The following is a 23,513-nucleotide window of genomic DNA, read 5'->3' as shown; positions in this document are numbered from 1 at the left end:
CAGCGCCCTTTGTCTTAGCATGAGAAAGGAGCAGTCTTGTAACTCTCTTGATTAGATTGTACAAGAACATTGAATATATATATATATATATATATATATATATATATATAATCAAAAGCAACATGAACTAACTATACTTAAATCCCAAAGTTTTTATTTTAGATTTTTCAATCAACCTACTGAACTACAGATTTTCATCATGCATGACTCAATGCAATCCCCTATTTTTAGCTACGTACCTTCCTCATCAAACCATATTGAATATTATTTTGGTAGGCGAGACAACTAGATATTGAAAATATGACATGCCTATTCCCTTACAATTGATTCTTGAGTCAATATTCGGTATATTTTTATGAACAATGATTGATAATTGTTATATTTTGTGGTTGCCAGCCAATGGGAAGTTATGCTGTGCGGCGCCTAAAAATGGCTAAAAAATGGTGTGATCGGTTAAAATTTAGACCAGTTATATTATATTTTAATTGGAAATATTATCAAGCACAATAACATATTAGGTAGCGCTTATATAATGTAATAGGTAGCGCTTATATAATAAAATAGGCATTTAACCGGAAATATTATCAAGTACAATAACAAATTAGGTAGCGCTTATATTGACCTATTTTCTCATAAAACCGGTAAATTTAAACCGGTTACATTATAAATTGACCTATTACATTATGTATATCAGTTTCGATATTTTCGAGATCGATACAATTTTAAATGTATCGAAACTTTATGCGTGCAACTCGTTTCTCTTTTAAATTACAAAAGTGTCGATACTTATATTAATTTATCGACACTTTCAATATATCCGGTATCTTTTTACCGGTTTTATCATATCGAGACTTGTTTTGTCATATTATTACCTGTTATATTGATATAGATCGATACATTTGTATAAAGTATCGACACTTTTTAGGCGCTATAACTTCTTCTCTTTTAAATTACAAAAGTGTCGATACTTATATTAATTTATCGACACTTTCAATATATCCGGTAGCGGTTTACCGGTTTTATCATAATGACACCGATTTTATCATATTATTACCTGTTATATTGCTATGGATCTATACATTTGTATAAAGTATCGACACTTTATAGGCGCTATAACTTCTTCTCTTTTAAATTACAAAAGTGTCGATACTTATATTAATTTATCGACACTTTCAATATATCCGGTAGCGGTTTACCGGTTTTATCATAATGACACCGGTTTTATCATATTTTTACCTGTTATATTGCTATGGATCGATACATTTTTCATTTATATCGACACAAACCGACAAGCTAAATTTGCTGGTTGCCAAATTTTTTAATATTTTATTCATGATTTCCACCTACAACATTGTTATTACTCGATATTTCAGGTAGCGCTAAACCAAATTTGTTAAATATATTATAATGTATCCGATAACGCCGTATATTAACCTGCCTTTCTTGAGGCAATCCCCCAACGAATTTTAGATAACAAACACTAATATTTTATCCTTGTTGACAACTACTATTCATTACTAGTAGATGTGTTCTGATACACGTGACTTACACAAGTAACAATTATGCAAGTACAAATTTGAATCACTTTTAAAAAAATTGAACTATACTCGAGATTATTTAACTGTGAGCGAGTTTTCATTTGATCATTGATCTTTCAATTTTATTAATCAGATCAATTAATCTTTTAAATAATGTCAATCAAGTTACTTGTCGTTAATATTTAATATAAAATGTGATATGGCAGTTAAAAACTTTAGTATAATTACATTAATTTAGTGATTATGACACGTGTCACAATCTAATTAGAAAATTAAATTTATTAAATTATATTAAAATTAAGATTATATTGATAGAATATGTAAATACTAGATATCAAATATGTTCTCCTTAAATGTTAATGGTTAATGATTTGAATATCTTTTCATTTAATGAAGAAGGTGATGTGATTATTAAAAACTTTGGTGTATTTAGACTAGCTTAGTGGTTGTGATATGTGTCACAATCTGATTAGAGGGTTAAATTTATTGAATCAAATTAAAATTAAAATTAAATTTATATAATGTGTGAGTAATAGAGATCAAATGTGTAATTATACTAATTTTTTTAATTTTTATGTCACATTCTCCTTGAATGTTAATGACTAGTGGTTTGAATAATTTTTTATTTTTTATGTTAATTTTAATCGTTTATTTTCAAAAGAATATATATATATATATATACTATATTTAAATCCCAAAGTTTTTATTATAGATTCTCATTCAACCTGCTGAAATACAGATTTTCATCATGCATGACTCAATGCTTCCTAACCAAACCATATTGAATATTATCTTGGTAGAGGAGACAAAACTAAATATTGAAATATGACATGGCTATTCCCTTACAATTGACTCTTGAGTGTCAGTGATTGGCATATTTTTATGAATGGTGATCGATAATAGTCAGAGGTCTTTAAATTTTAGTTTTAACTAAATTAATCAATTAAATAAAAGTTTTTTTTTGTTAATTATTAGATTAATTTTAAACTTGATTAGTTATAAATTAATGATTTTTTCAAATTTCAATTATCAATTACTTCAGTTCGAAATCGATTAATTAACCAAATTAATCGATCAATCGAAGATATTAAATATTAAATATGTTATATATTATTTATATACTACTTAACTTAGCCTAGTTTATTTAGTTCGGTTTGGTTCGGTAAATTTGGTTAAATATTAAATAGAAAATTTATAATAAATTTTGGTTAATTCGAAAACCAACATAATTAATCAAACTTTGTTTGGTTCCGTTAAATTTCTTTTGGCAAAAGAGTAACTTTTGTCCCTGTAGTAGATCAAATTTATCATTTTCGCCCTATCATATTTTCACATCAATTTAGCTCTCGAATTGAAGTTGTTCAATTGCATCATTCTATACCCTACCCTTAACTTAAACCATAAATTATAAATCTTAAACCCTAAATCATAACACCATAATCTATAAAACATAAACCTTAACCCTAAACCCTACTTTAAGATTTATAATTTAGGGTTTTAAGTTAGGGGTAAGATATATAATAATACAATTAAACAATTTTGAGGGCTAAATTGATGCAAAAATACAATAGGGCGAAAATTATAAATTAGGTCTACTATAGAGACAAAAGTGACTCTTAAGCCATTTTATGGTTCAATTTTTGGTTAAAAAGGAAAAAATTCGATTAATAACTTTTTGATAATTCAGTTTGGTTGGTTAACCGGAAAATATGAACCTCGTTAAAACCCTCTCATATGTCAATCGAATCAAAACTCAATCAAGATAGTAGAAGAGAAAAAGAACACCCAAAAATTTATTGACCATCGTCGGTATACAACGAAAATATCCTTTGTATGATACATCCAATTCACTAATCAGCAATCTTGACTAAAGCAAAAAACCTACTTTTGACACATAACACACAAAATCAAGGACGTCCCACGACTACATCTACCGATTAAACAGTCTTAATAATTGTATTTTTTATTAATTTGAGAAAGTATAAGATAATATTTGTTTAAAAGTAATTCTTAACTATTTTAAAATTGAATGCTCGTACTCCTTACATTTATAGTGCTCAAACCCAAAATCTCAAAAAATAATAATAATCCCTTTACTATTGAGATCACTTGAGTCATGCAATATTAAGAATTGTTATATTTTGTGGATGTCAATTTTCGATTAGAAAGATGATTATTTTATGCTAATTATCACGGACTAAACTTTTGGGTCCATGGATATTGGCGTAAATGTTCAAAAGAGGGGTTCTATGTGCGTAGACTTGGGCTTGTTGGGCATGACGAGTTGGCCCAGTTCTTGGAGAATGCTTACGAGTCCATGAAGGATCAAGTCCGAGGCATCCGAGAGAAGTGACGAGGGTATTACATGTTCGATGTGGGCAACGAGCCTAGTGGATTCTGATCGAGATATGTGTGTGCGAATTTCTGTAGGATAATCCTATGTAGTGTTGGGCTTGCTCAGAACCATCAAACCTAGCCTGTTCCTTGGAAGGTTCCAGAAATGACAATATTATCCAATAATTAAGGAGATAAATACTTAATTAGGGATAATGTTGTATTTGAATTCAAATGCCTTAGAGATAGAGTTCTGGATAAGGATTCAATCTAAGCTGTCGATGTACTCTGATCTAGACCGTTGGATCTTGAGGGTCTCAACTATAAATAGAGAACTTCTCCCCTCATTTGTAATCATTCCATCAATTCCATTCTTTTAGAGTAATAAACTCAGTCATTTACTCTTACTCTCTCTCTGAGTTCCTTTGTTTCTAGCTTTCTAGCCTTGTCGGCTTGTTCCCTTTTGTGCTGAATTCTTTGTGGCTTGTGTTGCCGAACTTGAGAGCTAAGATAGGCTCGAGAATTGTTCCTTTCCAAGTTCTTTGAGAGCTCCAAAGTAATTCCAGTCGTGGTCACTTTTATTGTTTTAAATGCTTTTTATTTTGTTTGGTTATGATCATTAGTTTTGCATGGTTTCCATTTTTAATCATTAAAAGCATAATATTATTAGTTATTCAGTCCCTAATTAATTCTTGATTTGCCTTTAATATTATTTTGATTGTCTTGGTCTTCACGTTTTATCTATGTATATTTGGCATGATTGCTTGGAAGCTAATATTTCCATATGAGATATATTAATATACATAGTATACGCGTAAGAATGCGCTCTTGCTTTTTCAGTATACATGTCCTATTGTAAATAGTTTTGACTTCCCTTATAAATACAAATTTGCCTAGTATAATTTAGCTTAATAAATGACTTGTTGATTCACGTATATATTACATTAATGTTGTTTGGATATTCCATCTAGTATACAAAATGTTTTACTTTGTGGTACGAGTGTTGCATGTTATATACATATATTTTATATTTTCAACAACTTGTTTTAAATTTTTTTAAGGAATCGATTTTATGGAATTATATAAGATTCTTCGTTAATTATTCGACTAACCTACGAAAGACTTCCAAAATATGGGGTGTTCTTCCGTGGGTTATTCGAATAAAATAATATTAATATTATCATTTGTTGCTTATGTATGATATATTAGGTCAATTAACTATGTTTATATCTCTTGAAATAAATGTATAGTATTTGACATTTTTTATGTTTTCATAAATTGAAATTATTTTAATAAAATAAATATCGGTTGTTGGTTTCATTTATTATTTCGTTTGTTGATGATAATTGTGTGATTTTATATGCTTACAAATAATATGTATGAACATATATTTTGTTTATACGTATAGATTTAGGGTTTAATTTGAATTAATTTGTGTGGTATCCTCATAAACATCACTCGATTCATTCAAATAATTGGATTAAGGGTAATGCCATTTCATTTTATGATCATTGTGAAATGACTGTCTTGACGTATAAGAATGTTACTTTCGATGATTTTAAAATGAAATTGTATCCTATCAAGTGAAAACCTAAAATTCGACCATACCTAAAATTTTGAAACGAGAGAAAGAGAAATATTCGTATAATTAAATTCGTCGAGAAAAGATCATTAGAACTTATAAAAGGTATGATCTCAACGTCTTTAAATAATCGAATATCATTCTTCTCTCTAAAAGGATTGGTATTTTTATATTTAATTTAATTTGTTTTATTTTATTTTATTGTTATTTATGCATTTAAATTTGGAATTGGTAATGAACTTTAGAACGAAATTGTAATATTTTTTATTTCGATTGGAGTAGGAATCGACTGCTTTAAGGCATGAGAGGTCGTTTATTCTCTATAAGAAATAATTAAATATTATTATGTTATGCCCTAAAATTCAAAGAATACTATTTGCAGGGATCTTGAATTAAATTAAACTCGAATATATAATTTTCATTGCAAAGAAAACTAATTAATTGATCAGGTACCGATTTAAGGCACTGTGGGGGTGTTAATCATTTCCCACGCGTAACCGATTCTCAAACTCAAATTTTTGGTAATACAAACTATAAAATTGTTGTTTTAATTAAAAACTAATATTTTTATTAAAATGACAAATATGTTTTTGGGTGTCCAATCACACTCTAATCAAATATTGGTGGTGACTCTTCAAACCGTTTTTTAGGAAACACCAAATTATTCGAGACGATTTTTTTTTATTATCGTTAGACCTTTAATGGATTGTTGATTTGACACATTGAATTTATAAAATTAAAAAGAGTAAACTGCACAAATAATCACTAATGTTTGAGTAAGTTTTGTTTTCCCAATTGAAGTTTCAAAATAACAAACTGGTCACTAAAACATCAAATAGGTCCTTGAACATGATTTTGTACCAAATTGATCTATTGTTGGGAGAGTCATGCTCATCTATGCTGTAATCGATTCAAATTAGACAATTAATAAATCATATATAAATGATTATATCAAAAAAGTATACTAATTAAATCTCGAAGTAAATGTAATATAGAAATGAAAATCATATTTTTACCTCATTTATTTTATATTATGAAACTAAATTATTAAAATTATTCACTTTCACATAAAAAGTACAAGGATGTAGCTGATGCCGCTCAAGCAGCCTTTGAGTAGGCTGCGTATGCAGCGGCAGCGGCGAGAGCAGCAGTGGAACTATCCCGGTCAGATTTCCATGATCCAGATGATCATAACAGTCAAGCAGAGGAGTCGAATCAAGATGTCAAGTCCTCCAAGTAAAGAATCATCGGAAGCAAACCTGGACATGAGGACAATGTCCATGGATGAAGTGGACCCGATCAAACTATTGGAAAAGGAAGTAGTTATTCATGAGAGCGATGATGATAACCATGATTCCAGTTTCAATATGAACGCAAGGGAGCTTAAAGACAACGGTGAGGAGCACTCGTCCAAGTACCGGAACGAAAGGTAAACGACCCTTTACTATACATAAGGGGCCGTTTTCTGTGAGGACGAGACAAGTGCGCTGGTACTGAATTCATTTTAAAGCATGGAGAGTTTCCATTATAGCACAAGGCGTATCTATAAGTTCGTTTCCATTTTTGTTTGTTTGTTAATTTTCATGAGATGTGATCTTGATTCTTAGTTTTTTTTGGAACGACTTAAGCTCCGTCTTCATTATAAGCCAAGTGAGAGATTTTCCTAATAATTAATAATTATCCTAATATAAATATGCTCAAATTAAAAACAAAAAAGAATAAGATAGCATATAACTACCTCTGGGAAAGGTTGCCACCACTTTGCTGCCATAGATTGATGATATCAGTGGCCTGATTGAGATGGATAATCAACTTCTTCTGAGAAATCCATGGCTTGCTTTCAAGAGTAGCCTTGAGCTCTTCCCAGGCGTCTTTCCTCGGCCAACGGAACAGTGCAGTGGGCAGGTATGACCTGATCAAGAGCCAGCCCGATGTTCTTCTCCATCCATACGAACTTCAAAACCAGCCTGGGCTTTTCAACTTGCTTCACCGAAACCTCAGACTTGTGAGGAATTGTGATGGATGGTGTTTGTCTCTGAGGATGTTCCAGCTGTGAGTGCTGAAGCAGTTAGTCTATCAGTTTTGAAGGTGGCTGCGATTCTTTTCTTCAAACTGGGATTTGTCTTGAAGAAAATGTAGTTGGAGGATTCCTGATGATGATAAGAATGGAAAGTGAAAGTAGTGTTGATAGTGGAAGATGGGAGAGTCAAAGAGGGTGGGGGAGAGGAGCTTGTGGCAATACTAGTCTTAAAAAAAGTTGCTTGGGAAGATATAGACTTTCCAGCAGACTTTGTTTTTATCATTTTTTTATTAGTATGAAATGATTCCAAGATAATATATATTTTAAATACTCTTCTATACATACATCATACTTGAATCCGAGACTCTAGGAAAAACAACACTCACTTTAACCTAGTTCACTTTATCATAATATATATTTCATTGGCATTACCGCGGAGTCTACAACCCACAAAGCATTATTCATTGGTTGGTAAACTAGAGTTCTAAAAACATTACACGGAAATCCAATAGGCAAGCTGGAAATTTCAATGAGCAACAATTGCACCCAACAGCAAATTGCAAGAACTAAGTAGACGCAACATTATACTGAACAAGCTAATATTGATTGTTGTTCTCAACAAATATCCACACTAATCGGAGGATGGCAAGCATGAAGCAGTGGCTTTAGCATTGGAGTAACCAAGGTGATCACATACATATAAATTCCTTATTAAAGTTAGAGATATAACTAGACAAGCTTCGGAATCAGATGCATCGTTTTGTTATCCTAACTAGTTTTTTTTATCTATTTACCAAAATAATGATGATGATAATAATAATCAGCCAGGAAATTCCAAAGTATGGCTGATTAACTCATAAAGCCTCCTCCAGGCATGTTAGATGGGGCCTGTGATGAAACTTGCCCTTGAGAAACTAATTGTGACCGGCCTGGACCTTGTACATAACCTGAACCCATTCCTGATCCAACCATTTGTTGCTGCTGTGGCTGCATCTGGCCTAGCTGCTGCTGCTGCTGAAGTTGTTGCTGTAGCTGGGGCAACTGAGGTTGCTGCTGCAGCTGGGAGAGCTGCTGCTGCTGTTGTTGCTGCTGCTGCTGCTGTTGTTGTTGCTGCTGCTGCTGTTGCAGCTGAGGGAGTTGTTGCTGTTGCAAATGTGGGAGCTGCTGTGGTTGCTGCTGTTGTTGCAGTTGCTGCTGCTGTTGAAGCTGTGGCATCTGTTGCATCTGCTGCTGTTGCAATTGCTGCTGTTGATGCTGGCTTGATGTTTGTGGTTTGAAGACAACCATATCCTGAATTCCACAAAGATCTTAGTTCAAATAAAATGAAAAGTTCTAGTTAAGTGGACTGGTAATTAAATAATATTTTACCATCCCATTTGCTGCCTGTTTTCCTTTATTGTCTTTTAATTTAGTTGCAAAAAAGCAAGTAATGTTTTTGGATAAGTAAAAACTGAAATTGTAACTTTTTTTGGGGGGGAAACCTAAATTAATGATGATTCAGGTTTGGTAATCTGTAAGAAGCTGAGGTCCAAAGCTGACAGCAAAAGCAAGATGCAAATGGAGACCAAAGTCACAGGCTACTCATTTAGTTCATAGATTTTTCAACAAAAATTTTTCCATTTATTTATCTTCTTTGGTTTGTCTGGACAGGGTGGTGGGCTAATAGAGTGTTGAAACAGTGCAAGTTGAGTTTAGTGGCAGGTTTTTATCAACTCCAAAATGGTACGGATAAGGTGGAACAGTGGAAGGCTAGAACTAAAACCTGGATATAATAATTATATTAAAACACACTCAACCGACCAAAGTTCGGACTCAAAAGTCAGAAAATTCTTACCCCGGGAAAAAGCATTCCTATCAAGCGGCAAGCTTTATCAGAAACTGAAAGAAGCAATGTCTGTGATGGCAATTGGATTACAGCACACTGGGAATTAAAAGCATGAAATTGTGTCAGAATAATATAGCAGTAACAATTCCACAATTCAACATTTGCAAATGGTTGATAGGATAATATCTTGAGAAATTTAAAACTCAACATGGTTCCTAGAAACACAAATGAGATGCTATACAATTTTACTAAGAATATGATTCTGAGCATAAATTTGCTTATGTGGGAGGGGGTCTACAAGAGTCTTATAAGAGACTCAAATATATACTCTTCATTGCTTCAAAGGAAAATCTATCCTAAAACCACTTACAAGCTTCTTCTCTTGCAGCTGTCCGAGAAATCCATGCTGATTCATTGCCCTGAAAACTAAAAAATCCGCCTTCCCGACATATTGCCTGATTTCAAAAAAATTAATGAGAAAACTGAAGGTGGAAAATGTTTTCACCAACAACTTACTTGTTATTCATGTGATCCTGGGATATAAGACGAACTATTTGCATGGTTTGTGGCCAGTGTGCGGCAAGTCTGACAACAAAAACTAAAACCCTCAGGTTCTATAGTTAGATATGCATTAAATGTATGCAAAAAAATGAGTATGGTAATGCAAGAACCAAAGCCACGCAACAACAGCAAGGCAACCATTAAAAGGAACAAAATGATTGCATTTTTTATCAATAATTATTTTCAAATAGAACAAAAAATTTCAAGAATCTACGCATTAAACATAGACTTACGTCTCAGAAGCTGAGGCACTCCGATAACCCTGAAACAAATATTTAAAACAAAAATTTTACACATCAAATTAGAGAGGCAAATGAGATGGCTCCGATGTTAGATGTGTGATATATGCAGAGTATACAAGTCATTCATAAAAAAAATCAAAAATGAAAATAAGATGAAAAAAGAAGAAGTGGTATATTTGAAGCAAATTATCTTGGGAACATACTTCCAATCTGGTGATGAACACTGGCTGCCCTTGTCTTTGACCAGATAAATTTCCCTGTATATATTTGACCATTTAGCAATCCCGCAACCAAATATACAACAATGAAAAGGCAAATAGCACAAGAGATTATAAAACACAAAAGTCGTCAACGTCATTTAAACATATTTACAAGAGAAACGAAAATAGAAAATCAAGATACACAAGGTGGAAAGCGAAGTCAAAGCATTGCAGGTTTTCTTTTTACGTCTCTTTTATTTTGTCTCTTGGTCACTCCCTCAAAGTTTAGGTAACACTGCCTCAAACAATACCTCAGTAAAACTAACAAAACCTCTAATATTATATCTAGTTTAGGTCAAGGCATTGCCTTAACCAAGATAAAACAAAGGTTATAGTTCAAGCAAATGGAAAAGCATGGAATGTTTTCACAGAAGCATCCCAACAACATTTCATTTCCTTCTTTAACAGGCTTCAAAAGTGTCATTAAAAATAAGGCTGTTTCAACTTATAAGCATCCAATATTCATCACGTCTTACAACAAAAATAAAGCCTCAAGAAAATTATACTTGTCGTTAATGATAATGCCCTTTAGATTTAAGGAGGGATCAAACTACTATAGAAAAAAATATTAATATCAAATCACCAAGACTATTATACACCAAGTAATACTATTCTAAGATTGTACACTGCATGTCTTCCTCAGGAAAAAGAATAGCTCTCAGCAAATATATGTTCTACTGGGAGATCCAAAATCAAACAAAAATATAAGAAGCAAAACTATCAAGTACTTCTAGCACGATATATGTGAAAATAAATAAAAATAAATAAACTACAACTAGAGTTTAGAAGGAATTCATATGGCATATTTCAATGTCTACTCATTGCAACTAGATATTTTCACCGAAACAGCATATCTAATTATTAATAATCACGTAGATTACCTCCCAGACTTTAACATATTTGGATTGGGCTGATTGCAAAGCGCTTGATGTCTGTTGTGATAGGGGCATACTCCCAGCTGAACTGTTGTTCACTCCGAGTGTCTGCATTCCAGATGGTACCTGTTGAGACATTCCTGGAGTAGGCATCATTGCACCAGTTCCAGAAGAAACAGTTGATGGACCAAGACCATTCATGCTCTGGCTCATGCCAACTCCAGTTTGCACTAATTGTGCTCCTGAATGGTTTCCTTGGCTCATGCTGCCAGGTACTGACTGGCCCATACTCACCGTTCCTTGAACATTACCCATTGGTTGTGATATTCCAATGTTTGAACTTCCAGTCACATTAGAAGTTGCCGAAGCAAATGAATTAAGACTTGAGTTTGCTGGAACTTGTGTAGTCCCTGTAACAGTTCCTGAACCAGTTAATGAAGTCATACCCGATTGCCCAGGTGAAAATACAGTTTGAGCCGGAGGCACAGAGGATGTTATTCCACTAGATATCATATTGGACATATGCATGGCGACGGGAGTTTGACCCATTGACGGAAGTCCAATAGAAGTTCCTCCAGTTAAAGCAGCAGAGTTCATCACCCTTGCTTGTGAAAGATTGTTTAGTATGTTGACGTTTGCAGCAGCTGGAGGCACAGGACGCAAAGGCTGTGTCATACCATTTACAGAAGGTTTTAGTTCTTGCAAATTGTCACTACTTCTAGTCACTTCTTCGGTAGTTGTCAACGGTGACGAAGTTTGCAAGGTTGGGACTGCTTGAAATGGTGCACGGGGAACAGATGAAACATGTGGAAAAGCAGGTCCACTCGTCATGGATGTTATTGTTGTGGGCTCCTGAAGAATATGATATGATTATGTATCATGGTAACAACAAAAAACCCTCAAATAACTAAAAGTACAAAAGCCTTACAACTTTTACAGTAGCAGTGGGAACATTTCCCACAGAGACAGGTTGCCGGCTCATAGATCCATTCACTAGAAACCAAAACAAAAACAAGTCTTAAGCAAGAATTGATCACATAAATGAATAACAAACTTAACTTGTCATTGCTTACATAATCTAATCCTAATTTGTATACATCTATATTGGTTGCACCATTTACGACATGGCATTATTAAAAGAAATGAGATGTACAACAAGGTTACAGATACAGTACAGGTCTTCTGTTTTCAATATTAAGTTCTGCAACAAAGGGAATGTATGTAAGCTTTTTCCATAGTTTCTTCTTTTTTTTCCTCTTTTCCTACTTCTTGGAAGAAGAAGAAGAAACAAGTCGATCAATAAGAGGCTTTGACCTTCTATTACCTGGCAATCTTCAAAGAATCCTTCTTTAATAATGAAACTGAAAAGATAATCTTAAGGATTCTAGCTTAATGAAATTAGACCAGAAAATCTTATCAAAAAAAAAAATAGACCAGACAGAAATAGGATAACAAAACTCAAAAGTTAAAAGTGGAGAGGCTCTGCATCCGGTGTAATATATGTTAGTTTCCTGCTTTCCAATTTCCTGATGCGCTAAAGAGAGCTGAGTTATGAATATGACTAAGCACATATATTAATCATCCACATATGACGGTCAGCATCCAGTTAAAACAGCATTCTATCATAAGTTATCAACGATGCTGCATAAACTACCTGATGGAACAGAAGTTGGAGGTGTCCCTGTAACCGAAGTGACAGAAGCCATGTCCATTTTGACAGGACTCTGATTGGGTGCCAAAGTTGGAACTCCAGGGCGACTTAAAGCAGCACAGCCCTCCATAAAATTTTCCGAAATGAGAACAAGAAACTGATGGTTTCGAACATTGTCAACAGGTGGATCTGGTGCTCTGGGGTTTCTCTTTCCCTGTATTTGAGCAATGCAGTTAGAATACCTACCTAACACCAGTTAGTAGAGAATGTTAAGTAAAGAAAAAGATGCAGGATAAAGTCCAGAAAAATTCTACTAGATAATAGTTTATCCACATGTTTATTTATACGTATACAAAAGCTCATCCTGACCTTAGAGAGTACTTCATATGTATAACACAAAATTTCAAAAAGTGCAATGGAACTATCATCTTAGTCAACCAGCACATTACAGTGCATAGATCCTTTCAAATATTTTCTTAAAAGTATAAGAGACTAGCAGGTCTTGGAAGACATAGCCAACATATCTAATGTTAGAGAGAAAGTACCCAAAAGATTAACAACAAAAAAAGAATAAGAAATGTTATCATCATAATCCTTACAGCTATGTAGATTGCTTTTAGCTTTGAAAGCTGCTTCGGACATATCACAGATAGAGAAACAGAACACTGCAGAACAAAAACAACAGGTCAATTAACCTCCTAAAAATGAAGGCCATAACTAGGAGATGAGAATAAAAGTACTGTCAAACTACCTGAGAAAATGATTTAGCTACTGTCTCAGCATCAGACAGACGACTCTCTGTCTGTGATTCCATATTTTCACTTTGCTCCAAGTTTTGAGTCTGTGGTCGGTAAACTGGTGTAGGTAAAGGGTAAGGATTACTGGCAGCAACGAGAACGCAATGTCTTTGCCCATCAACAATTTGATGGATTTGATTTCCATTTGCAGCAATGGGAAACATCTGAGTAGTGCATCAAATGACTAAATAGTAAAATGTCATGATAAATGTATTACGATAGCATATCAGGCCTATAGGGATAAAATCTGTCAAATTTTAATTGACAATATGGCAGGAAGAGGTATATTTATAGCATTTTAATAAATATGAAGATTCAATTGGAGCAATAAATTTTTTTATAATTAACAAACCTAAATAGGCTAAAGATATCTGGTGCAATTTCCGCAAAATAGGTTTTAATTAGAACATAAACCAAAAGCACAAATTCACTTTGAAACACAAAAGATAGACATGTCATACCATTAATGCTTCAGAAAGCCCTTCAGCAATTGCAGCATCATTGAAACCACCACCAGAAAAAGGTAAGGCCGACAGCCATTGTAAGAAAATATCAACATCTTTTGTCCACCCACTACGTTGTACTAGGCAAGCTACAAATAGCATCACATTTTCCACAAAAAATGTAGTTTTTATAGCAGTAACCCACTTTAAGTTTTAAAAGGAAAAAAGGAATCAGAGCAGCAATAATATACCACAGTATGATCCATGCGTGTTGAACGTAACCAATGAAAGTTCAACATTTGCTGTAGAATTCTTCTGTATTTAAACATGGCAAAAATAATATAAAACACAACATTGAGCAAACTGAATGTCTTAAAGTGGCCAGAAAGAAATATTTTAATTTAAATGGCCCGGCCCTCCAAATGCGCCCAAATGGATGCTAATCCCCTTGTGTAAATTTGGAGGCCTACTCCAGTTTGCCTATAAACATTGTCTTACAAACAGTCATTTGTTAATGCAATAGTCAAAAAATGTTTGCTAAATTATCTACAATAGATATCATTTATTGTCCAATATCATGTGCCCGAGTGCTGATATAAGTGGCAGTTGATGTTGTATAAAATGATGAAGACTATGCATTTAGAAAAGTTGCTTCTCTAAAAATCGAAAGAGGGAGGAGATTAGCCTTTTTACCTGACCGGCCAATTCGTTACTACAGAAACACCTGTGGAGTTACCATAATATATCAGACAAGCTATAGGTTTGACTATAAAAACATTCAAATAAGGTTATGCCGCAAGTCCAATACAGGATGGATGACGTAGCTTAGGTAGAAGAAAAACACAAGCAAAACGCAATTATCAGATTTTATCATGTAAATTTAAAAAAATGAGGAAATTCCAGTAAACTCCAACTGAATTATGAACTCCACTTTAGACTCTTTCTTGAGTAAGATCTTAAGGTAAACGCAGGATCAAGAAAATCAGATATTTCCCCCCTATCAGTTGTGGCACTAAATTCATGGCATAAATTTGCATTTTTATGTTAAGAATTCAATGAATGTGACCATCAACATACAGAATACTTAAAACGGGACCATCTAGAGGGAGTATAAAACGAAATCCAGAAAGCATAATTTCATGAGCAAAAAGTTACTGAATCTCGACTAGAAAATTTCAACAGACATAACAAGAATGGAAATTTAATAAATAAAAAAAGAGATTAAAAAATATTGTAACTATATTTACGAGTATAAATGGGAATCAAACAAAAGCAATTGGAGTAAGAGAAAAGAAAGAGGGAAGGAAGGAAACCTGATAATCTTTTCGAGGTAATCAGAAAGGATGGTCTGCCAGTAGGGACCCATGGCGGCGGTGCCTTCAACTGCCACGATCAGCTGCCTCTCCGCCATCTGCTACTTTCTATTTAGCAAAATATGGCGAGGAAAATTACTATATGAAGAGAGAGGAAACAAATTGGGAGAATGGGTTCGTTAAAATTTCGATCTAATATGTACTCTCTAGCCCTTGTTCTCCAATCAAAACTGAAATTTGTTTTAATCTAATTAAGATTTAAGATTACGAACCTTAAATTGTCTCGTTCGAGTCGATTGGGTCAAACCCGACCCGAACCGACCCTAAAAACAACAAAGATCCGAGAAAGTCTCCTGTTTGAAGAATAATTAGAGGATTTTGAAAAGGTTTTTGACTTGATACATTTTCACCCGCAATATTTATTTGTTTTTCTAATTTGGTATCTAACTTTTCGGTCAATAATATCTCTAATGTTTATAAAAGTTGCTTATTTTACCCAAAAGAGTAATTATAAATAAAGTATTAATGCAAAAATAAGTACCCAAAGTTAAATTTAGGTGTCCAAAGAATTTTTGGTTAAAAATATGTGTATAAAATTTTCAACATTATACTTTTAAGTGTCTATCGTTAAGTAAAATGTGTCATGTCGATAAAAATTTAAAATTTTATTGTAAAATGATAATAATAAAATATTATTTATTTATAAAAAAAAACTCCATTTTTTCTTAAATCTAAAAAACATTGAAACTCTAAAAGTCCTAATTTCAAACCCCCTTTACCCATGTCGGTTGTCGATGTTGTTGCCTTGATTGTCGACAACTTCATCTAACTTGATTTCAACACACGGCGAGAGAAATCGCTGCCTGAATCGCTAGAATCATCACTCTTAGTCAAAATCAATAAGTCATCGTAATCTTCACTTGAAGCATGGGGTTTGGTCGTGGGTGTTTGGGCGATCGTGTGCCATCGAGATTTCGGCCAATTGGCGACAATTGTGACGGCCAGAGATGGTGAGGGGTTTGAAATTAGGTTTTAGAGATTATGGTTTTTTTATAATTTAAAAAAATGGGTTTTTCTAAATAATAATTTAAGTGTTTTTTTAAATAAAAAAATCATGTGTCAGATAACGTCCAAATTTAACGGAGGTTACAATTCATGCATCTAAAAGTATAAAGTTAGAAAAGTTATGCACCTATATTTTAACGAAAAAAAATTAAACACCCAAAATTAACTTTGAATATAATTTGAACACTTACTTTTATATTAAGCGCAAAAATAAATTTGATCGAGTATACCATGTCAACTCTCATCCGAGTTCAAATTGTTCCTAAAAAACAAAAATTCAAAAGAAGGCTCATGTCAATGAAGAATACTTAAAGCGAGAACAGTCTAAATTTCATTTCCAATTATTGAACCCTTAAGGAGGATTATAAAAACGTTTAATATATTATTTAGTATTTGAATGTCTTTGCTTTTATAAATGCAATATTTTATTTTATTTTATTTTTTAAATCAATTTGATACTTGTGTTTGTCAAACACTGCACATGTCATATGTAACATCCCAAACACCGGTTTAGTGATCAATTTGAAATATTTTAAAATTTTGTGATCAAATTAGATAAATTGAAAATTTTGTGATCAAATTAGATAAATTGAAAATTTTAGGGACTTGATTGAAATATCTTTGTGTAGGATTGAATAGCAAAGAAGGAAAGTTGGAAGGACATATTAGTCATTAGATAAGGAAATAATTAAAAAATTGGTTATGGTTATTTTATAACCACGTGGAGCTTGTGGAGGGAAATAAAAAGATTTTCCAGAAATCTCTTCACCCTTCTTCCTCATCTCCACGTGAGCTCAATATCTAAGGTGATTTTTGTTTTCAGATGGTGATTTCTTGAAATTCATGAATGGTTTTGATTGTTGAAGCATTAAAAAGGATTATGAAAACTTAAAGGGATATAGAAACTAAAAGAATTGTAATTATGGAGGATTGAAAATAAGATGTTTCTAAGTGAAATTGTGAGATAGAGTTAGTAAGTGAAATTTAAGATTAAAATTGACTTGTCATCGGTTAGAATAAGAGATGTTAGTGGTTAGAAAGGCTTTATAACAAAGTTAAAAAATTGGTATGATTTTTGATTCCAAGTATGCTATTGAGAATTTAGGTGTTTAGAAGTATTCAAGTGAAATAAGTTGGTTTGGAAGAGTATAGGTGAGTTTAAAAGCTTTAAAGAAGTGTAGATGAGAAAGTTAGCCAAGTTTGAATAAATTTTCGGGTTAAATGAGTTATATCTAGGCTAGGGGTATCAGATACTCCAAAGAGAAAACTTGTAATATTTGGGGTATAACCAAAAGTTGACAAATTGTTTAAGGAGTACCGATACTGAAAGGGGTAGTATCGATACCAAGGGTACCGATACCATTATACAGGTATCGATACCATTTTAGAAATAGAATTCCAGAATCGGAAAAGGGTATCGATACTCAAGCACAATATCGATACCACAGTAAAGGAAGTATCAGTACTGTACCTTGGGTACTGATACTACTCAAAGTGAAAATGTGAATTAAGTACTTCTGTTAGCTTAGGTTATTGAGGATCGATTCATAATGTTTAGAATTCTAATAATCACATAGAATTTACATTCATGTAGATATCGAACATAAGCAAGTTCTGGAATAGTCGACGAGTTAACATCGATCGAGAGAAAGATAAAGAGTTATAGGAGTTGATTGGACTAAGTGAGGCTAAGGTGAGTGCATACTTTTAGAATATAGGTATTGCTATATGGAAATTAGACTTGTGACAAGTCTGTTTCCGACATATTGAATACATGATTGCATGAGTAGAAGCTGATTATGATTTGTACTGTGTGAATATATCTTGTTTGCATTACATGATATGATATGCGACATGAATCTATATGACATGTGTTATAAGACAATGATCTAAGTGAACATATGAGAATGTTACATGAACTATGTGATAAGAAGCTATGAGATTATATGTCTATGTGATATAAGTCATGTGAATTATGATAAATGGTAAAACTCACGTTATGTGATATGAGAGTTGAGGGTATAATTGGCATGCCAAGAGTTGAGGGTTCTACGCGGTCCTTCGGGACATATATGTGATCATTTGGAACATATATGCGGTCATTTGGGACATATATTTAGTCCTTTGGAACATATATATGATCCTTCGGGACAATTCTACGTGGTCCTTCGAGATATATATGTGGTCCTTCGGGACATTTTATATGACACTTCGGTGCATTTCTACGCGGCACTTCGGTGCATTTTATACGAGCTGTGGTGACAACATTTGTGTACAACCTCAATGCACTCACATATCTTAAGTTCTCAGTAATGTCCCATGGACTAATAAAAGATATAATATGAAATAACATTGAATATTGTGATAGATTATTATTTGTTAAATACATGTCCATGTATGTTTTGTTGAATAAATATATGATGATTATTATTACATTATGATATTATATGATTGTATGTTACAAAATTTCATTATTGCATTATTATATAGTATGCCTCACTAAGTATGTGACTTAGCGTGTGAGTGTTTCACACGTAGGTTCAAAGAAACAAGGAGATCCAAGTTAGGGCAAGTGGGCAAGACATCATCGATCAGTTGAAAATCATATCAAAATTGATTTAAATTGTATGTATTGTGTTACATTTTATTTTGTTGGCATTTAAAGGAACGTTTAAATCAAACATGCTTTGATCGATTTTGTAATCCTTTTTATTATACTTATGTAAATTATTTAGTTTTATTATAATGAAAGTTTAAAACTTTTATCTATGTTGTACAATAAATCGTTTTGAAAAATCAATGTGACATCTCAAATTCGTATCCGGGTCGGATACGGGTTGGGGTGTTACATCATACTTGTCGATTTGATACTTATATTTGTCAAGCATTGCACATATGCCACACTTTGAAATTTTTTATTTTTACAAATGTAGCATATGTGTTTTCCTTTTTAACCAATCCAGTGTATACGTGTCAATTTATTTCTTTTTTTTTTTCCTTTCAATTCTTCATCTAGAACTGGGAACTTCACTATTTTTTTTAACTCAACCCCTCCCAAATGTAAAACGGAAACACTAAACTTGAAGTAGCGTGTAAAAGAAACTCCATTTATTTGTGTATTTATTTATTGCAATACAAAGAAGCCTTGATGCTCATAACAATTAAATACAAACCCAAAATCTCATGCTCAGCAGAAAAGAAAAGAAACGAAACAACTTGTACATCGTGGTTCATTTACAGAGAAAATTAAATGCAAACCCAAAATTCTCAAGGAGAGACTGAATATTGAGATTAGAATCAGCCAACACCTTGGACCCCTTCCCATTACACTTACTGCTGTCATTTACCTAAAACTTAAAAGTGCGGATATTTGTGATCCATGCATTGCAATGCTCACCAAACGTAACACGGAATACACTGACCTTATCCCCCTTTGCATTTTATAAGACCCCATTTTGTTGAATAAATCCAAATCCACCAACCCCTTCATGTCTTATTTCATGGTATAATCTCTCTGTAATTGCGTTGCATGGGTCACCCTCTAATCTAAAGATATATGGGTCACCCCTAGTTGAAGTTCCTAAAAAACGAGTGGATTTCTCTCAGGTTTGCAAAACCCCTACTAAACCCACTTTTGGAATCTATGACCAAAACTTGCCATTAAGAGCTTAATTTGAAGCTTGGGATGAGAGTGTTAGGATTCTTACCTTTAGAATCTTAACTAAGCTTGCTAGTTCACCAATTTACCACCTTTTGCTATACCAACTTGAAGGAAGAATGAAGAGAGAAGATGAAGGCTTGAGAGAAGAAGAAGAAGACAAATGGTATGAAGAAAAAGAGGTTTGCTACGTGTTCTCACCCATAATTAAAAAAAGTCAATCTTTCATAAAAAAAAAAGGGTGAATTGATCTTAGTCGCCAATTAAAAACACTCATTTTTTAACTCATGTTAGGCTCAACCAAGCCCAAATCCATTTAAACTTGGGTCATGGTCTTCCCATAAGCTAATAGGATTGTTCTAGGTTTTATCGGGTTATCCCAAAACTTTTAACTTCAAATTTGGGGCGTCACATAAATGAAAGAGTTTTAGACCAATATGATAAAGATCAGATTGATTCATAATTTCACATATATGAAATGTATATTTATATTGATATTTGACAATTGAATTATTGAAATATTAATTGCACGAAATGGAAGTATATATCATGCTCAGTGCTCTCCTTCTAATAGTTGTGAATGTTGACACTCGTTTTTCCGTCCTAAATATTATTAAATATTATTATTATTAATATAACTTTTTTTTTACAGATTACAAATAAAGGACTCATCCCAACAGCCCAGATGCAACATTTTCAAGCCCAATACAAGATCTAGCAGACCAAGACCCGGATCCGGCCCAAACCTGAATTGGCCCAATATGATAACCCGTTTGAAGTTAGGGTTTTCAACCCTAAACTAAAACTACCACCGTCTCCAACAAATGAAGCAGTTTTGCTGCCGCACGTATGCTCCGGCCGAGCCTTCACCGCCGATCATCGAAGATACCATCGTCATCACCTACACCAGATATCACTCAAGCAACCACAAAATCACCAAATCAGTGCAAAATCAAAAATCCACTAAACCTATTTAAAATTTCAAAAATTAGGTATCCTTACCTAATATACCATTATTCGTATGTAGTGGAATATCCATTAAACAACTAAGTTTCACTATAAAAGCATGGAAACAGATTCGAACAAGGGGGGAGAGCATTGTACATCTAAGGAATTTGCAATAGATTAATTGATTTCAATTTCAAAGGAAAACTATAAACAAAATATATAGTTTAATAGTTTATGTGGTCCTTAAGCTTTAATAATTATTTTTATTATTAGTTTATAATATTATAATATTATAAAAATAATTGTCGACACTACCAAAGTTCATATTTATTATTCTACTTGTGTATGTGTATTTCTCTTGTCTTTTTACTCTTCTCTTTCGTTTAACATGAAATATAAAAATAAATATACACACTCCATTGTTAAAAAAGTATGAATAAAATAATTTGATGATATTTGAAAGTTGAAAACTATGTTTGCCGTTCACATGCCCTTGTCTTCCACTTTGACATTAGTGTCATATAATATAAATAAATAATTAATTAAACATTATTAAATAATAGCATATAAGTTAGATCCCATAAATTAATGTTAGCTACAAGGTTTTGTATTCATATTAGACGTGTTTTCCTTATAAGGAAGAACGGATGCAATTATTGAGAATAAGTGGGGGGTTGGTTTGATATATTAGATTATATGATAGAAATTCCTTTATTTATATTTGTGGTTCAATCTTATAAATTTCTGTTTTATTATTTTAGTTCTTTAAATGTATATTTTTGTTATCTTAATAATTTAATTTTTTTAACACTTTAAATGTTTATTAATTTTGAATATTGTAAAATTCATATGTTGTTGTTTTGTCAGGGATTATAAATCAAATTAAATTTGAACTTGTACATTTTATTGCAAAGACAATTAATTAATCAACTAGGTACCGATTTAGGGCGCTGTGGGGGTGTTAATCCTTCCCCACGTGTAACCGACTCCCGAACTCATTTTCTGGTAATGCAAACCTCCATTTGTTGTTTTAATTAAAATTAATTTTTATTTAAAATAACAAAAAATATTTTGGGTGCATAATCACACCCTAATCAAATATTGGTGGCAACTCCTCGAACCATACATTTTTATTCAAAAGGAATCCCAAAATTTTTGAAACGAGAGATTTTTAAATCACATTTATTTAAAAATTAATCTAAAGAGAATAATTTAAAATTGGTATAGTTTTTAAAATCTCATCTCGGAAAATAAATGTTTCGACAGTGAATTCTCGTTATCCTTATTTCATTGATGCACAAATAATCATTTTGATTATTTTTATTGTAATTTCAATAAAAAATAAAAAATAAATTAAATTAAATTAAATATAACCTATTTTTATTTAATAAATAATACTAATAATTAACGATATTTTATATTTAACTTTTTAATATTTTAATATTTTTAATTTAAAAATATTTGCATTATTTTTTTAAAAAATCAATAAGCCTTAAACTTTTAAAAATATCAATTTGGCCCTCTAATTTTAAAAAAAATGGCCCATCTCTCAAGTCAACAATTTTTTCTAAGGTCAAAGACATTGAGTGCAAAAAAAAAAAAAATCGATGATCCCATTTTTTCCCCAAAAATATAAGGTCCTTAGATACCCTTTTGCCAACAAAAAATATATTAATATTGTCTGTCGGACAAACTATGGAAGATAAAAAAAATGCTTTTATAGCAATAACACAAATTAAACAATTATAATAAAATCAGATGTTTCTTTATAAAGATGGAAAATAGAAGAGAAAGAAGATTAGTGTATAATGTATATATTATAAATTACAGTGTAAATTGCATATTTAATATCCCACTTATTTATGTGTTTTTGTTTTAGTCCCCTAATTTTTTTTATAAAATCATATATAACATTATGTTTTGTTTTTATTTTGATCATCAGTCGTTAAGTTTTCATTAAAATTTAATGGAGGTGATAACATGACATGGTTTATAACAGTTCTAAACCCAAAATTTATACATTTTAACAATACGACCTTAATTCAAAATAATTCACCAAATTTAATCATCTTAAATATTTGGGCAAAATCCCAACTTTCCCAATTTCTCATCATGCCTCGTAATTTCTCATCCTCTTTCCCAATATCTTAGTGCAAGAGAAGTCAATGACATATCGTGGTGCCGACGAGAACATATGGAGGTTACTATCACATCGACCACCGACAACGCCCTACGCCAGTCCAATGCCATTTTTATATGCATAATGTCATCTCCTTCCCTAAACAAATCTCCGATCATGTTTGAAACTCTAAATAAGTGGATGACATTTTTATATGTGGAAAATGGTGGCAGACAAAGATGATCGATGACTAAAGTAGAAATAAAACATGACATTATATAT

At 32.4% G+C, this 23,513-nt stretch overlaps 1 protein-coding gene and 1 pseudogene across 2 annotated transcripts; both read right to left on the bottom strand.

Moving 5' to 3' along the window:
- Positions 1-7,188: 7,188 nt before the first annotated feature.
- LOC120125015 lies at positions 7,189-7,757 on the bottom strand (annotated as a pseudogene).
- Positions 7,758-8,149: 392 nt separating this feature from the next.
- LOC120125138 (mediator of RNA polymerase II transcription subunit 25-like) lies at positions 8,150-15,640 on the bottom strand. 2 transcript variants are annotated; one of them, XM_039143633.1, is made up of 15 exons: positions 15,442-15,640; positions 14,822-14,852; positions 14,380-14,440; positions 14,147-14,277; positions 13,640-13,849; positions 13,488-13,553; positions 12,892-13,102; positions 12,166-12,230; positions 11,244-12,089; positions 10,306-10,359; positions 10,094-10,122; positions 9,816-9,884; positions 9,670-9,754; positions 9,309-9,395; positions 8,150-8,764 (listed from the first exon to the last, which is right to left on the bottom strand). In XM_039143633.1, the coding sequence occupies exons 1-15, from the start codon at positions 15,537-15,539 to the stop codon at positions 8,324-8,326; spliced, it is 2,484 nt and encodes an 827-aa protein (XP_038999564.1). In that variant the 5' UTR covers positions 15,540-15,640; the 3' UTR covers positions 8,150-8,323. The 2 variants fall into 2 exon arrangements, with proteins under 2 accessions (XP_038999564.1, XP_038999563.1); XM_039143632.1 differs by having other exon boundaries at positions 14,380-14,443; positions 15,442-15,639.
- Positions 15,641-23,513: the final 7,873 nt, after the last annotated feature.

Source organism: Hibiscus syriacus, unplaced genomic scaffold, assembly GCF_006381635.1.
Source record: "Hibiscus syriacus cultivar Baekdansim isolate YM2019G1 unplaced genomic scaffold, ASM638163v2 tig00110429_pilon, whole genome shotgun sequence".
In the NCBI taxonomy this organism is placed as follows: domain Eukaryota; kingdom Viridiplantae; phylum Streptophyta; class Magnoliopsida; order Malvales; family Malvaceae; genus Hibiscus; species Hibiscus syriacus.
Note: the sequence above shows the minus strand (reverse complement) of the source record. Positions and strands in the feature narration are given on the sequence as shown.